At 44.9% G+C, this 16,588-nt stretch overlaps 1 protein-coding gene across 2 annotated transcripts in view; it reads right to left on the reverse strand.

The window, feature by feature from the left end:
• Nucleotides 1-922: 922 nt before the first annotated feature.
• Nucleotides 923-16,588, reverse strand: part of SFMBT2 (Scm like with four mbt domains 2) — an 87,609-nt gene continuing 71,943 nt past the window's right edge. For both annotated transcript variants that reach the window (XM_057376634.1, XM_057376635.1), the window contains 6 exons: nt 15,239-15,348; nt 8,144-8,319; nt 6,979-7,151; nt 5,016-5,264; nt 4,244-4,372; nt 923-2,264 (listed from right to left, as the gene is read on the reverse strand). In XM_057376634.1, coding sequence (XP_057232617.1) covers nt 2,124-2,264; nt 4,244-4,372; nt 5,016-5,264; nt 6,979-7,151; nt 8,144-8,319; nt 15,239-15,348 — 978 coding nt within the window. In that variant the 3' untranslated portion in view covers nt 923-2,123. The remainder of the gene's footprint in view (nt 2,265-4,243; nt 4,373-5,015; nt 5,265-6,978; nt 7,152-8,143; nt 8,320-15,238; nt 15,349-16,588) is intronic.

Consider the following 16,588-nt stretch of genomic DNA (forward strand, 5'->3'; position numbering starts at 1 on the left):
TTCCCTGAAAGGATAGAGAACCATAAACGAGGCAACACTGAAGAACAATGAAGTGAAAGACAAACAGTGAGCAGAGAGAAACCTGTGGAAATAAAAGAGCGAGCCCAGATAAAATTAAAACTCTTTTTTTTGTTTTCTTTAATARTTCGGGTTTTAAATATGATTTAACTTCCCTGAACAATCAGTAAAGATTKCCATATTCTTGGCTCAATGCTTCACCCATTCCCTGCTTGGCTGCTCTCAGAGTCTGTGTGTGTCTGCTCTCTGATTGTGCCTCCACGAGGAATTAGCTGCCATAGGAATATCTACAGTTACAAGGCTGATGGAGACAAAAAACGACATTTTTGCAGTGTGTCCCAGAAGGCATTAAATGTCTGTGACAAATCACAGAGGCCAGAAACTCCAAGAACATCAGAACAGTAAAAGAAGATGGATGTGGCAAGTGAAGGATCAGTGCTGGATGCTGYTTAGCAAACAGCCTTTCTGCTTCCCTTCCTGGGAATGTCCTCATGCGCCAGTTCCCCTGACAGAATCCTCCCAGGAGCTGTCTCCTGCTCACAGCTGTAGCACCAGGACTGGGCTGAAGCGAGAAGGAGCTGGGAGAAGCAGCCTCCCTGATTTTCTCAACTGTGCTTCCATTTTTCTGGGCACAAATCCTTCTGTCTTTTGTGGTGASACAAGGAGCAAGACTTTCAGGGGACCCTGAGAGGGATCCAAAGCAGTTACCAAACCAGTCGCACTGATACATTCACTGCTTCTGTCAGCAGGAAGTCCAGTCTAAAATCCAATTTTTTAATGTCTGCCCCACTGCAGAACCCTGTTCCTGGRTTTCTGAAGAACAAAACACCACCATTTGATGCAGAGGCAACTAAAACTCCCTTGAACTGATCAAAACTTCAACAAGATATTCAATACACAGCAGCTGAGAACAGATCCAATCCTGCTCATCTCCCATGTRAGAAAATTTCTGATGAAGTCTCAAGATCTGGCTCAGCCTGCAGCAGTTGCACCATCCCATTCCTCAGTGAAAAATCCAGAACCTCACTGAAAGACAAGCTAGGAATTCCCAAGTGATGCATGGCAGAGTCAATGCTTCTGCTTAACACACCCTCTGGCCAAGATTTGGATGTAGTCCAGAGTATTTATTTCTGAAGGTTCCCCCTCTTCTCCAAAGAATTTAAGAAGGGAACTGCTGAATGAGAACACAGCAGCTGCAGCCTGGTGTTGGTCAGTAGGTTGTCCTGAGCACAGCAGTCAGCAGGATTCCCTGATCCCAGTCTGTTGTCACCATATGGGCTCCAAGTCAGRTCTTTAAATTTAAATTTGACTTGGATTTAAGAGGATGGGCCTGACTCTGAAAGCTTTGATGTTTTGGTACAAGAACAGAGCATTGTACAGATCCCATCACAGAGATATTCTTGTGCACAGGCAGTGTGGCTCAGGATGTGCTGCTGCCCACCAGGTCTTGTGTCACCCCTGTCAGTTCACTGCAACTTTGTCTGATACCACAGAGACCACGGGTTGAGCCCCCTTTCATAATTCACTCAGGAACAATCAGTGTATGCCTGGTGTAACACTTTTTCCTTTTGTAAAACCAGAGAGGCGGGAGGAAAAAAAAAAAAAGCCCATTGATCACCAAGATCAAATTTGTAGTAAACCCCAGGTAATGCTACAAACRATCACTTGCATTTCAATATGAAAGAAGAGTGTCAGAGTTGTCTAAAATAAATGTTCACATCCAGAAATTGTCCTAGGCAAATCATCACTGTCTGGAAATGTCTGACCCTCCTCCTTGGGAATGTATCTGCATTGGTAGGTTTGGTGTGGTGACAAACCATCTGAACCACACAGGCCTTGGACCACTGAGCAATGGGCTGGAGAGGTTCACGAGGAGAGAAGCCAGCAGTCTGTCCATGTGCTTTACAAGTACAGAAAAATCAGTTCCATTTGTTGCTAGTTTTCTTTCACGTTTGTTTTTCTTCCCCCTTACAGATTAATTCCCGGTGCTTTCAATTCCACTTGTTCTCGGAAAAGAAAAAGGAAAGAAAACCCCTTGAACAAGTTGAAAAGTTAAAAAAGGATGAGGAACAAGGAGGAGGACAGGAAGGAACGGAGAAGTGCAGTCAGTTGGCATATTGTGCATAGAAAGCAACTTTTACTCGCTCGATCTGGTGGCACAGYTTGATGGCTGGACCCAGCTTCAGCTCCATGCACTCCTGCACCGTGGGCAGTGTCAGCAACAGGAGGGCCTGGCCATCGATGTCCTGGGGGAAGAAACACAGGGGAGATGGATTTGTTTGTGGACTCTGGAGGGCAGAACGCATAAGCAAGTTTGGAGGAATGAGAAGGGAATTTTCCCCTAAAAATTAAGTTCTTTTGTCCTCTGCTTTTTTCTCCCACTTTTACACTGCCCACCTCCTTTCCCTGAGACACAATATGTTTTTTTTCAGAAATTGTCTGGTGTCTCTCCATAGGTTCTCACCTTAAMCCCCAGTGTGGAAAAAGCCTCCAAGCTGCTGAAACGAGGGATCACTACAGAAACTCTGCAGAGTCCACAGAGAYCTGACCAGTCCCATTTCATGCCTGAGGAACTGAAACAGCGGGGAGACTGCAGAGAGACGCCAGGAGACAGAGGAGGGGGCTGAATGGAGAAACTGATGCTGGTCCCATTGCCAAATGAAACCCCTTCCCCACCTCCTCTAGCCCACAATTTACTCTGCAAACTTGTCTGCCTTGCTCCATGCCCTGTCCCAGSTCCATCCAGGACCTGCCTTGTTCCATTTCAGCTGCTGAATGACCAAGACAGAGGGTTGAGACCACCCAAAGCACTTGTAACCTCTACTCCCAGAATCCCAGAATCCCAGAATGGTGTGGGGCTGGAAATGACCTCTGCAGGTTCTGGCTTTCCCTCAGGCATAACTATGCACCAAACTCCATGAACCAGCACCCCAGATGAGCAATTTTATTGGGGCCTTGTGTTAGTTTTATGATCCTCTTCTTAATGAAGAGCTCAAGCCCTCTTTACTCTTTAATGGGCTGRGAAGATGATCAGGCTACAAAACTGCTTTTTACCCCTTAGAGAGGAATCAGAATCTGTGCACAGCAACTCAGAGACAACACAAACCCCCCAGGACAGCCCTGATTAGGCAGCACTGAACACACGGAGGATTTAGACACTCAAAGTGCTGCTTTGATCAGGACTGTCCATGGCTCAGGTTCTTCCTCCACTGAAGGTGGATGGCACAGCCCATTGCACAAGAACCTCAAAAGGAAAAGCTCCAGTCATCTGTGTTTGATTCAATTCCCTATAAAACTCTCTGGSCAAGGAGAAACAGGGTTGGTTGCCAAGCCCTGGTGCTGTTCCAGGCTGGTTAACGAATGGCGGGAGCCGGCTGTGACACAGAATCCTGCCCTGGAGAGAGTTTCACTCGCTCCAGATTCACCCTCCACCTCCTCCCAGCCACAGCAGCTGCAGTTATCCATGGTGAAGAACCAGAGACAGTTCAGTGAGCTGTTGGCCACACCACTGACTAAYTAACCACGCTTGCTTCTTCCTAACTACGGCTGCCCTTTACCCTCAGCACAGGCTGCTGCTCTTCCCACATAAATTTACACATTCACACTGGCTTGAGACAAAGAACATTGGCTTCTGCTCCTGCAAAACCCCCTGCTTARAGGGGAGATGACTGGCATCTCCTAAAGTTGGGTCATCCAAGGGCCTGACTGGCAGATCTTCAGAGGAATGCAGTTATGAATTAGGTGTCTACACTCTTGTGGCATCTACATGTTAATGGCAAAATTCAGGCAGCCAGTTTTGGCTTCAAGAAGCATTTTTCTGCTTCCCAGGTTGGTATTTTGTAACAAGGTGGAACCTACGTGGCCAGAAGAAAGCCTGGTATGTCACAGGTAACCAATATCTGTTTTGACACTGAAGTTCCAACCTTTGGGACATCAGAATGGGATCGTGGACCTTGACATGAAGGGACTGAACCTGCTGCTTTCCACGAGSGTCTTTCATATGGCTACTGAGTTTCTGGTCTCTCTGAGCATCTGACAAGGCTCTGACTCAAGTTTCTAAGGTTTTTGGGCCTTGCCAAAATCTATATATATTACTTGGCATGATGGGATCTAAATTCTGGTCATGATCTCTGTACCAAAACCCTACGCCCAGCCAGCAAGGTGGGATGTGCTGCTACACGAACAGGCACAGACGCAACGGGAAAAGTGACAAAAGGACTCCTACCTGCTCCTGAAATATTTTGGCAAGGGGTGCACAGTCAGTGAGTTTAATAAACCTCACAACATCAGTCACAGTCCACTCCAGTGGGTTACTGTCCAGGATGAGCTTCTCTTCCTCTTCTGGCTTAATTTCCTACAAAAAAAAAAAAAAAAGAAAAAGAAGAAAAGCTTTCATAAAGTGATGCCTGATGACTTTTGCTTTTCCTTTTACGCTTTCTGTACCCTCTATGCATCCACCTGTACCCCTTAGCCCACATGTTTGTAATTCCTGAAGCTTGATATTCCAGCTTAGTTTAGGAGTTCTGCTGGGCAGAGAGACCAAACATCCTCAGGAAGGGGTCAGTGTGCCCTGTGCTATCTTAAACCTGAGGCTCCAGCCTTGGGTGAATCCTTCTGTCCAGAACATCTTGTGTAAACTGAGCTCTGRCCTCATCTGGGGGGGATTCATTAGAATAGGGGGACATYACYGCATTTGTGAAGTTTCTTATTGGGGAATCCTAGATAGATATGCTAATTCCTGAAACCTATAAAACTTGTATCCRTGCTGTACAWGGGTGTGCATTCTGCCATCAAGTTGTGCACCTGGGATCCCAAATACCGAGGTAAAACCCTTTTTATCCCCTTAACCGTGTCTGTGTCATTATTAAAAACTGGCCTTTCAGGGCAACAAAAGCAAATTACCTCACGTGGAGAAGCAGGGCAGGTTCAGAAGAGGAAGGTTTGGCACTGAAGRTCAATTTTAGGTGGAATGCTGCTATGCAAGGGCACACACTCACCTCCTTGGTTTGTGTGCCCTTCTCTGCCTCGCTGCACGAGTGGGGTTGGGGTCTGCGGCTCCGCCGGGCTCTCTCCGTGGCCGGAGCTCTGTCCAGCTCAGCACCACTCCGCAGAGTGACCGCTCTCCGGGGCCTGCTGGATGGCACCTCGGCCGAGGACGTGTCCGTCTGGTCATCCCGCAGCTCTGAGCTCGTCTCCTCGCTGCCCGTCTCATCCTCCACGGCGTCCGGCTCCTCGTCCTCACTCTCCTGCACAAAACAGCACCCAGGGATGGACACAGCAGCAATGGGGTCAAACCACATCCCCATGGCCATGCTGGTCTGGGGTAACATTTATTTTAACTGAATTACCTTGTTTTCATTACAGTGCTAAGTGGATTAGCCCTCGATTTGGTTTGTTACGAAATATAGAAGAAAAAAAAGTATGTGGCAGAAAATCCTTTTTCTCCTCCTAACTAAAGGTCAGCAGCAATAACTCATCTGGCATGAAATGTTCCTCTCTTGGGCTGGGATTTCAGAACTTGTAACACTGCACATGAGCAAGAGGAGAAATGGAAAATACTAATAGGATAAAATTAAATTCAGGTTGATTGAGARGAAATAARTTAAAAACAGGCTTGACTTTAAGCYTTCACATTGCTTCAAATTACCGTGGGTGTTACTGGTCCTGAAAAAAAGGAAATTTTGGTGCCATTTATAAATATCTAGAGCTCAAGATAGCACTCTTTCAGCTCACATTTCTGCATACCACAGGACAGAGGATTTCACCCAGATCTCTCTGCTTTCAGCCCCACACTGGAGATGAAGCTGGAGGTGAAGCCCCAACATCCATTTAAAGTATTACGCCAGATCCTTGTTATTTCTGTCACAAAAAGCTTGCAAGCACACAYCAACTAATGAGAACTATGCATTTTGAACTTTATACACAAATGAGTTGCCCAAATGGCTCTGACAGCTTATTTCTGATCCAAGTGTGAGCAGGCACCCAAAACCACATGCTCAGGTCTTCAGTGAATGAGCAATTTAGACAAAGGCAATTGTACTGGCTGAAAGGTTAAAAAACTTGGCTAATGGTTGATTTAGGCTTAACAGAAGTTTAAGCKCCTTTGAAGCAGGTATAATCTAAGGAAATGAAGCAGAACTTCACCTAAATGAGGACCAAACCGTGAAGATGCAGGCAATCAACTGAAAGCTGAATAAAATTCCCTWCTCTGGCTGAAGTAGAGGGAATTTAAGTAAAGCAGTTTTATTTCACATTGCACAAAGCAGCAATCACTGGCACTCATGTGAGGAAGGGAAACCACACATGAGCTTTGTTATTGCTACCATGGGAAAAGCCCCAAGAAAACAGCCCACATAGAACTAAAGTCTGTTCCAGGTTTAATTTGGACACAAATCTTTGCTGAGGCTCAGGCCCYGTTGTATCACGCAGCAGAGTGGAAAGACTAAGCCCTCAAATTCTGTATTTGGGACACAAAGCATTTGCTTGTGTGCTAAAGCTTGATGCTGTGAGCCAAAAAGATCATGAACAGTTAATGAAAAAAAATAAAATTCCTTGAAACCACAATGGCTCATGAGCTATTATTATTTATTACAATACTTGGAGATCTTAGACATGGATCACAGAGCTCCTTCACTCTGCTAAATGCTGTGCAAAGCATCTAACAGGCTCATCAGCCTGCTTGCAAGCAAGCAAAGGAAAACAAGCAGATATCAGCAGTGTGTCAGCCAGCAAGCATTGTGAAGGTGGGAGCAAAAAATCTGTTTGCTGCCTCTAAAATGGACAAGGTAAAAATCCCCAAAGTGCCAAAATAAAAGCAATCTGACAATAGGAGAATGGAGTATCATGGAAGGGCTCAAAATAGAAACTGAAGTGTTCAGGTGTGCTGAGAAGACCCCCAAAGGAAAATGCAGAATGAGGCACAAAGGGGTTTTTGCTGATTTATCCCAGGGCAACACAAACCTCTGCAGAGCCTGCAGCATTGGAATCCACARCTGAAGACCTCCTTTTCTTCTGCACAAAGATGGATTTCCGCCTCTTTCTGCGTCTGGCTGGCTTGACATGGGCACTTTTCATGTTGTTGTTTTCCCCAATYGGTGGCTTAATGATTTTTTTCCTCTTCCCATAATAATAAGCTGGAGAAATGAARCACAATGCCCATTAAAAACTTGCACCACCACAAGAAGAAAACCTTGGCTTCCTTCTTGCCACAGGTTCAGGTCTGTACTCAAGGTGAAATTTAAACTGTTTATTCCAAATCAATGGATTTGAAAATGTCCAGCATAAATATAAGATGTYGTGTTGGACTGRCACAGAGTGTTACASCTCTGATGTRTCCAYATTTATTGATGATGAATGAAGACTMCAGAATTAAACAATGTGTGTTTRGGCAAAGCTGAGCATGATTTGGAGGGAGAGAGGCCAACAAGTTGATCCAGGGCAGGTGTAGACTTCTAAAAAACCCATCCTCAGTRATCTCAGCATCCCCCTAAGCCTTTTCCTCCTTCTACTCTGGCACCAAACAGAAGAGAATTGCCTTAAATCAATCATACTGCTTTTTGCAACCTTTGTGGAAGAACAGCACTCACTTCCACTTTTCTGACCTGTTTAAGAGCCAGTAATATCGGTAACACTGACAACAAGAAGTGCTAACACACACTGACATCAGCCTTCCAGAACAGGCAGGATCATGTCTAAATATTAAACACCCTGAGTAGAGTCAGTGTCCCAAACCTCCCAGCACCTCAGCACTGTGGTACTAGCCTGTGTTGGTGTCCATCCATGCCAGAAACTCTTTACCAAGAGGATTCACCTCCCCTAACAAAGCTGTCTCAGCAGTTTWAATCTCAGCTTCYCACTGCAGGTTCCTTTTATGTGTTYATTTTGAAGTCAAGACTTCCAAAAAGTAATGACTTTCAAACAGATGTGCTACGATGGAKTGAGATGGACAGTTCTCTGGTACAAGATTCTAAGGGAAACTGTGGTGGCCTCAGGGGTAAATAACTGCTCTTAGATGAGAGGAATCCTAATCAGGATTAACAAATCTCATAACTCCTGTTCTTCACTACAGCACCTCCCACTGCTCTGGCTCCCAGCCAGCACTGAGAGGGATTTCTCCAATACTCACTGTACTTGGTTTTGGTGTGAATGGAGCAGTTCTCGGGGCAGACTTCAGCCACCAGCACAGGGCTCAAGAGGTTGGGGCAGCACTCCAGCTTGGCACAGACCCTCCTGCAGAAATCTGCCACCTGGTCCGACGTCCGCACGATCTTCACCGTYGCCCTGTACGTCTTCCCTCTGTACCTAGGCAAGAGTGCAAGAGCCACATCACCAATCCAGCAAAATCCCAAGGTGCTACAGACCAGACTCTCCTCTGCCGTGGAGAGATCCTCCCTAGGGAGGACTTTTGAGAGAGTGTTTCTCTAGGGAAGGCAGGAAGAAAGAGGTCTATTTTTTTTAGTGGCTTTATTTCAGATGGACTTGAGGAAGGAAAGGGTGAAATAAATCGAAGGTGTGGACATGATTTGGGAAGGAATCCATGACTGAACTGGATATATTTGTAAATCGGCAAGAGATGGAAAAAAATCTCAGTAGGCTTGGTGWGGATACTGCACAGCACAGCAAGCCCTTGTTGAACTGATGGGAGGTTTCTGGGAGATGGATGTAGTCTCTCTTCACGTATTGACCCATGATCAGATGCTTACACATCCTGCAGAGCTCTCCAGTCACCTCCTTGTGTTTGGGCTGAGCTCTTTAACCCCCCAGCACACTTTCAGTTTTCTCCACTGCCATCCTTCTTGCTCCATTATCACATTCCAGCTTTCAACAAGCCCCACAACTCATGGTGCCAGCTGTGGCTACCACGACACACACTCATTGTGAAGGSTGTCTGAGTGAAACAACAATCTCTGCCACCCCAGGACCAGATGACTTCACCACTCTGAGATTTGGGCACTACAAAACCYAAGGAACCCATCAGGAGTCTCTGGAATGATTTAACAGTGCTGCAGCAACAGGCCCGAAAAACTGATTCCTGCAGGGAATGCTTGGAGCAGAAACCTGCAATGGAAGGTTTGTCTGAAATTCGCCATGCTACTAAAACATTTATTTCAGTGTTTTATCCAAAGTGTTTCTGAGCGATAAATGGCTGAGAAAGATCCAGTTACATCCCTGCTGTACAACACTGTAGATGTGAACCCTGGAAAACCAATTATCCCGGCAATTTATTGAACAGCAGCAGAGAGCTGTTGTAAACGGTGAGATAAGGTTTTTAAAACATCTCTGACGCATCCTGAGGAATGCAACAYGAGAGACAACCACGCGAGCGCCCGGTGCTGCGGCGTTATAAATGCRTTCAGAGGAGGGAAAAGTTAACACACACGAGTGAAAAAGAGGGAACAACGGTGGGAAAAAGATTACTTTGGATGGGAGGCAAGGAAAGACAAAGATACAGTCACCGGGAAAAACGAGACAAAGCCTTTGTCGGTGTGTTAAGATCCGCAGTTTCCAAGCAGCTGCTGATAGATACGGGAGAAGAAGAGGAGGAGGTGGTGAAATAAAGATGTGACCAGAGAGTTAAAACATTCAGAGAGCTCTTTGTGAAACAAGGGTTGTGGGAAAAGGGTTTGAAACTAGGGCACATGAAGTTTGCTTAAGGGGAAATCCAAATGAAACTTGTGTCTGAGAGCAGTCCAGTCCAACCATCCTCAGACTGCAGAAGACTCAATCCAAATTATCACCTCAACATAAAATCTGAATGAGTAACCCTGTAAGGTGCCAGGCTCTGATACCCATCTGGTGCCAAGACAACCCTGGATTCATTCACCTGAACTCATGAATGAATGGCTTAATGAGCCAACTTTTCACACTGCCTTAAGGACCTGGACAGAAGATGTAAAAGTGGAAAGTGTTCCTTTCAGGTAGAGCACTGCTAGGATCTCAGCTTCCCCACGAAACAGCTGCAGAGGCAAGCTGGCTGGCTGAGGAGGRGTTTGGCAATACCTAAAACCAGAAAGACCAAACTCCACAGGCATTTAAATGCATCTACTTATAAAAGTTTTATATTTCTTTCCAATGTGTTTGAAAAGACTCCTGCACTTATTACTTCTCCAGGAGCCATTAAGTTTAACGACAGCCTGGATGGTGGGGTCAGCGAGCCTGGGGCAGGCTGCAGGGTTTCACTGAGCTGCTTTCACCTGGACCCAAAGAAATAACTCTGGGTGGACTGAACCAGAACTTCCAGACAAGCACCAGCCTCCCCTCGAGGGTCTCCACACTGGAAGAATCATGGCAGGGGGAGCACCTGTACCTCACGTGCCTTACCCCTCTTTTTATGCCTGGATGCATCTGAATTTAACTCATTTTATTTGTCCTCGTTCTGACTTTCACCACCCGGATGAAAAGACTGCATTTGGTTTTGTTTCCCTGCAAAAGCACTATAATCAAATTGCCTCTTGATCTTCTTTCTTACAAGCTAAGAAAGCTGCCTGATGGGTATTATTCAGGGATGGCTGACTTTTCCTAACTGTGTGTTTCCTATTGTGTTTGGCTGCCCAGGAAGGACCCATTGTACTACAGAGCCTTCTGAAAGGAAGAGATGAAAACTGGGAAAATGAACAACTGACTGATTTCATAGCCTGCTCTGAATGCAACACACATTTTAATTAACAGAGAGGATGGCAAAATGGAGAGCTCCATGACTGCAGCCATCAGTCTCAATAACCCAAGGTGTTAGTACTGGCTGTGGCAGTATTTTTTACATCATTTTGGTCTTGGCAGCATCTCTTTCAACTATAAACCAGGTTCTACTAATATTTTCCATATTTCTCACTCACTAAAAGATTTTTAACACAGGCACCAGCAAATGTAAYCTGAGCTGCTTCTAGGACAGCCATGTGGAAGGAGCTCCTTTGTCAGAAAACATTTTCCATTTGCATCTCTCAGAAAGTTGCCAACTACCGATGCTCCCATTTATGTTTTTATACCAGGGATCCTATTTTCCCAACCACTTGTAAGCACCAAGTACCTGCATGCACAGCATGGCAGCACTGGGAATTTGGAAAATTGCTGTGTCAAGGATAATATTTTCAGTTTTCTTAGAAATTGCTGTTCTTTAAAAAAAATGTATTTTTTTTAACTAAAACCAAAGGAATCTTTCTTCCCTCTTCCCCCTTCTCTGCCCTCAGATCCCAAAATCAGAGAAAACCTTAAAGTTGAAACTATTTCCAAGAAAAATACAGTTGCTGATCTATGAGCAAAATRTTAAATGAATAGCACTTTGCAATGGAAGTCTTCTGTTAAAGCTTCCTGAAATAGATTAGAGGTTCATGAGAACATAATGTCTTGTAGGAACTGCAGTTAGGGACTGCTGTGTGATGACACAGAAAGTCTTGTGATGAAAAACTTCAAACAGCAAGAACATTGAGAACCTCATTTTTAAAAGCCCCATTCTAAGCTGTTCTGACAATTCTTGAGACTAATTKGAACAAAACAGTAGATAAACATCTCAATTTCCTTTTGAGGGACTTAAAACTCCTTTGTGTTCTCTGCAAGAAATTTCCATTTTATCTTTTTACCTTAAAGTTTGCCAAACATAAGGAGTTAACTTCCTTCAAAGCTATTTAATCATCCAGTGGCAATCTTAAACAGGATTCAGAAAGGGCACTGGAATGCTCTGGCTGTAAGGCCTTGYCCCATTAAGTCTCCTCCTGATTAAAGAATTGAAGGATTTAAGTCATTCCACTGGTCCTGGTTTGGAAAACTTTGATAAAAATTAACATAAATTAACTTCCACTGTTTTTTCCTCAATCCCAAACCCAAATGTTACCTCATCCCATCAGGCACAACTCGCCCTTTGCCACTTGCCAGTCCCCTGCTGGTTCTGCATGCTCTGAGAAATGGCTTCCAAAGGGATCTGGCTAACAACCTTTCCAGGGAAGTCAAGCTGACAGGCTGTAGTTATGTGGATCCTCCTTTTTGCCCTTCCTGAGGAGGGAGGGGATGTGATGGTTGCTTTTTTCCAGACATCAGGGAACTCCCCTCATCCTCATCAATTSCCAAACACAGCAGCCAGTGGCCTTGCAGTGACATTGGCCAGTCCTCCCAGGCACAGCTGGCTGCATCCCAACCACTTCCATGCCCTCGTGCATCCATTTGCTTCTTTTCCATCTCCTGTGGGTGACACTTCGCTCCCTCAAACAGAACCAGGGTCTTRGGAGGCCTGAGAGCAACTCTTGCTAGCAAAGGCTGAGGCAAAGAAGATTTCAAACACCTCAGCCTCACCTGTCAGAAGTGAAAGGCAGCCTCCTAAAGCAGCTGCAGTGGGAAGGCTTTCTTTGAAATGCAGCTTCATAAATAAGCAATGATGTCTGGCACGGGGGTGAATATTCCTGGAGTTCAGCTACTGGATTTGAGCAGGTCTCAGAATTTCATTTAATGAAGGAGTCCAGGAATACTCATCTTTATTATTTCTATCAGCTAGGCTTCCTAGACCCAGGAGATAACTCTCTGCACATACTGCTGTTGTGTACRTCCAAAGTCCTGCAAAAATGGGTTAGTCTCACTAACAGCCCTTAGAAATGAAAACCCTAAAAAAGCATGARGTCCCTTAAGCATTTTATGTAAAACTGGGAAGGCAAATCGAGATGTAGACACTGAACTTAAGAGCTTCAAAACTGTAAGGGCTGAACGCCGACAGCTTCTGCTGGTCCTCACGGGAACTCAAGAGGATCAARCCTGACATTTCAAACTCATCATCACCAATAAATCAGGTCTGACTCTTCTCACACAGAGCCAGCAGTGCTGATGGGAAAGGCTGCAAACATATCTCCCTGGACAATCCAAATGGTTTTATCTTCTCTGCAAGGTGAGTGGAATTGATTCTGCAGCGGTCACTCAAGACAGCGCAGTGAACTGAACGCAGGCTGCCCCAGGCTGAGATAATGCATTCCTGGCAGTAAAAAAACTGGCATTTGGGACAGGGGGAAGAAAAGCAGCCTTTTCTCCACCATCCCTTTGCTCTACCCTACTGCAGACACTGCAAACAAAGAGCAGCACTGCTGAGATCCATGGGGGTGGCAGGGCACATCAGGAGGAAGGCGGTGACACGATGGATCACAGCTGGCTCTGCAGCTGCCATCCTTAGCAACAGGCACCACCCAGAGCCCACMRAGCTGGAATTTGGGGCAGACACACRTTTTGCTCAYTGCAGGTCTCTGTCACACCTGATGRCACGTGTCAYATGCTGTCTGCATGTCCCACACTATYCAGTTTCATGACCATGTTTTCTTTCCTGCTCCTGCACAACCAAAACTTCTCAATGAAATGACTCCAGCAAACTCAGGAAGGAAAAAAGAAGGAAGTCCCAGGTAGCCAGACAGTGTTGGGGCATGTCAACCCTCTGCCATCCACTCCTAAAAGTACTCAAAGCACCCACAGGCAAGCTGGCCTGGCCACCAAGCACTGCTCTGTGAAGGGACCCACCCCAGAAGCCAGACAGCAGCAGGAACAAGGTGCTGTCCAGCCCCAGAACTTTGACTCCTTGGGAACCAGAGGACAATGCCACACTGGAGGAGAATCTATTGCTGCTCTCAGAAGTCATTTCCAAAGTTACTGTCCCAGCTCTGAGCCTGTAATGATCCATTATGTGGCTTAATAAAGTTGAAAGATGCAGCCTGGGGCAGCCAGCACACAGGAACACAAACGGGCTGTGACTGAGGGCTCTGCATGAAATACTACCATGMATGGTCACTTAAACATTTCCCAGGCTGTCTTCTATCAGAAACATGGATTGCAGCAGTCTTAAGAAATAGGTATTTCTGCCTCTGCACAAGGCAGATCCCAACATTCAAATGGGAAACCCCAACAAAATCCTACTCTGGATACTGCTAATGGGAAAAGCRCCTGTAAGCTCAGTTCTTGGCAGGAAAGAATGTTAAGATGGAGCATTACAGCCTGATTTCACAGTTGCTAAGTACCTGCAGGAGTGAATTATCTGTTATTTGTAGCACAAGATGTGGGATCCTGGAATCAGTGAAAACCAGGTCATGGACAARGACTGGTTTTCAATCAAAATCTGCATGCACGAGGTTGACTTTTAGATTTCCATCCACAACATCTCCAGTGACAAACACAAAAGCCTGACTTTCCAAATGATGAAAGAAGCAAATTACAACCAGGAATCTTCTAGTAGATTTTCATTTCAGATTGCAATCCTCTTTCAGAAAAGCAGTTTAAGTGAAGGTAGAATGAAAGTTTCTCAGCTCTCTCCCTCAACCAGAGAACACTGAACTTTCTGCAATATCTGCATGGGCAGAGATCAAATACAATAGCCATCGACAATGMTGTGTTTGGCAGCTATTCATATCCAATAACCATCAGAAAATTGCTTTTCTTTGAAAAGGAGTAACAGAGTTCAGTACAAAGGGTGAGACTCACTGCATTTAACTGCAACACTTGAAAAGTCAAGGTGACCATTAATCAACAAAGAGAGCTTTCTTCAAAGAACTATTTGTTGACATCCACCTTCAAGTGGGAAGAATTGCTCTTCAGAAGGACTCTGGAGAGAGCTTAGGTGAGACTCTGTTCTTTCAGAGTCAGTGGTTGTTGAAATACATCCTAAGTATAGTGCCCATTACATAAAGAAGACACAAATAGGTAGATTTTAAAGTTGGAAGGAGGAATCCAACTTGCTCCTGTTTAGAAGAGAAATGAAAAATATATTCTAGAAAGGCATCAAATCTTGACCTGAATCTCTGATCTGTTACTACTTTGCACTGATCACACTCCTGCAAAAAAAATGTGTCCCTGCTAATTTGTTTGAACTTTTTTTGGTGCTATTCATTCTCACAATTTTTTTCTGCATTAGCCTGACAGGCTCTAATTTAAAAGCAGCAACACTCCTCCATTTAGAAAGCCAGGAATTGAGTTCATTCAGCAATAGCCAAGCTTCTAAGAACAGCTTATCATAAAACTCAGGACTTCACTTCATCAAAAACTGGATGGCTGCTTGGAGAAAGACAATAGAAATGAACCGTTCAGGTGAACATTTCATTTCTGAARTTGCCATGGAATGAGTCAAATAAATCAATGAAGCAAAACCATAATTAGAAAAGTAAAACTCTCACAATAGGAAAAAAACCCTTTTCTTATCTCTTTTTTTCCCCTCCAGTCAGTTCCCTTTCTGAAACCTCCCAAATAAAAGAACACACACTGAAGAACTTACTTTGCTTTAAGTGTTTCCTCCTGGAAATTCCACTGAGGGTCTTCCACAAGCTGCAGTTCTCGTAAAACACTCCCTGGCTTGTAAGCTGCATTGATCACCATGCTGAGAACCTGCGGGGAGACAAAATCAACAACACTGATGGATTTGAAAGCAGTCCTTGACCACACTGAATGGTCCCAGGTGCTGCAGGTGCCTGTTTATGTCCTCACTGCACAGGGTCAGTGCTGGATGCAATGAGGACAGGTCMAAAAATGGATCCTGTTCCCATATTGAAGATGACACCTGAGCCTGATAAAGTAACTGCATTAAATGCTGCTGTTTAAATCCCAAAATCTCCTGCTAACCAGTAATTTTGTCAGACCCCGTCACCCAAAGCAGATTCCATTCACTGCAGCCATCATGGCTCAATTTAATAAAAAAATGAAAATAGACATAGYTCTGAAGGCACAACCAGGTACAGAGCCATGTGCACCACCAAACAGTGAGCACTAAAGGGGAAACCCACACATTTGAGGTCAGAATTATGTTTAAGAGCCTGAGTGCTGCATGCCTTCACTGGATGAGCAGAACAGTAATGAAGTCTCCACAAACAGAGTTTGCAGGAGGTGTGCCTGGACCCCAGAGTGTGTCCACCACACACAATAAAGCACAAGGGCCAATCCTTCTCATCCAAAGTCACTGAGAATAAAAATGATTCCTGCTATGGCCTCAGGGAATCCAAGCTTTAACAGCCCACACCTGGTTTAGGGAGACAAACAAGGAAAACAAATCTGAACAGCACCAGATCTTATGTTTGAACACTAGGCATTGTATGCACATGAGTGACCCCACAGTGAGTCTGGGTTGGCTTYCATCTAATTCMGCTTTTCACCCAATGCCWGCAATCTTAATTCCTYGGGGCCTTGMAAATGATTTCAGTATGATCAACATYAAGTTTGTTCAGCACCCATGAACAYAGTTCATCAGAAATTAAAAAATAGCCAGGCCATTCTGCAGTGACCAATGTGTTCATATTTATTTATTTTTTCCTAGGCTGCTTTTTCCCCCTGCTCTAAATCCACCAACCTGAGGATTTGGTAGCATTTTGAAAACCCCACAGGATTAATCATTTTCAGGCAAAGGCTTCACTTAATGCTGCAGAGTACTCTGTAAAATGGCATTAGCTGGAGATGCTTGGACAGGTTATTTACCAGAAGCAAAATTTAATTTATCACTGGGCCCTTGGAAACATTACTCAAACCACTCTTCAAAAAAGCCCAATTAGAGACACTAAACACTGAGAAAGGGCTGGTTTAGATTGGATATGARGAAGAAATTCTTCCCTGTGAGGGTGGGTAGGCCCTGGCACAG

The sequence above is a fragment of the Malurus melanocephalus genome, unplaced genomic scaffold (assembly GCF_030028575.1).
Source record: "Malurus melanocephalus ecotype Western Australia unplaced genomic scaffold, MMel_1.1 scaffold_286, whole genome shotgun sequence".
Classification (NCBI taxonomy): domain Eukaryota; kingdom Metazoa; phylum Chordata; class Aves; order Passeriformes; family Maluridae; genus Malurus; species Malurus melanocephalus.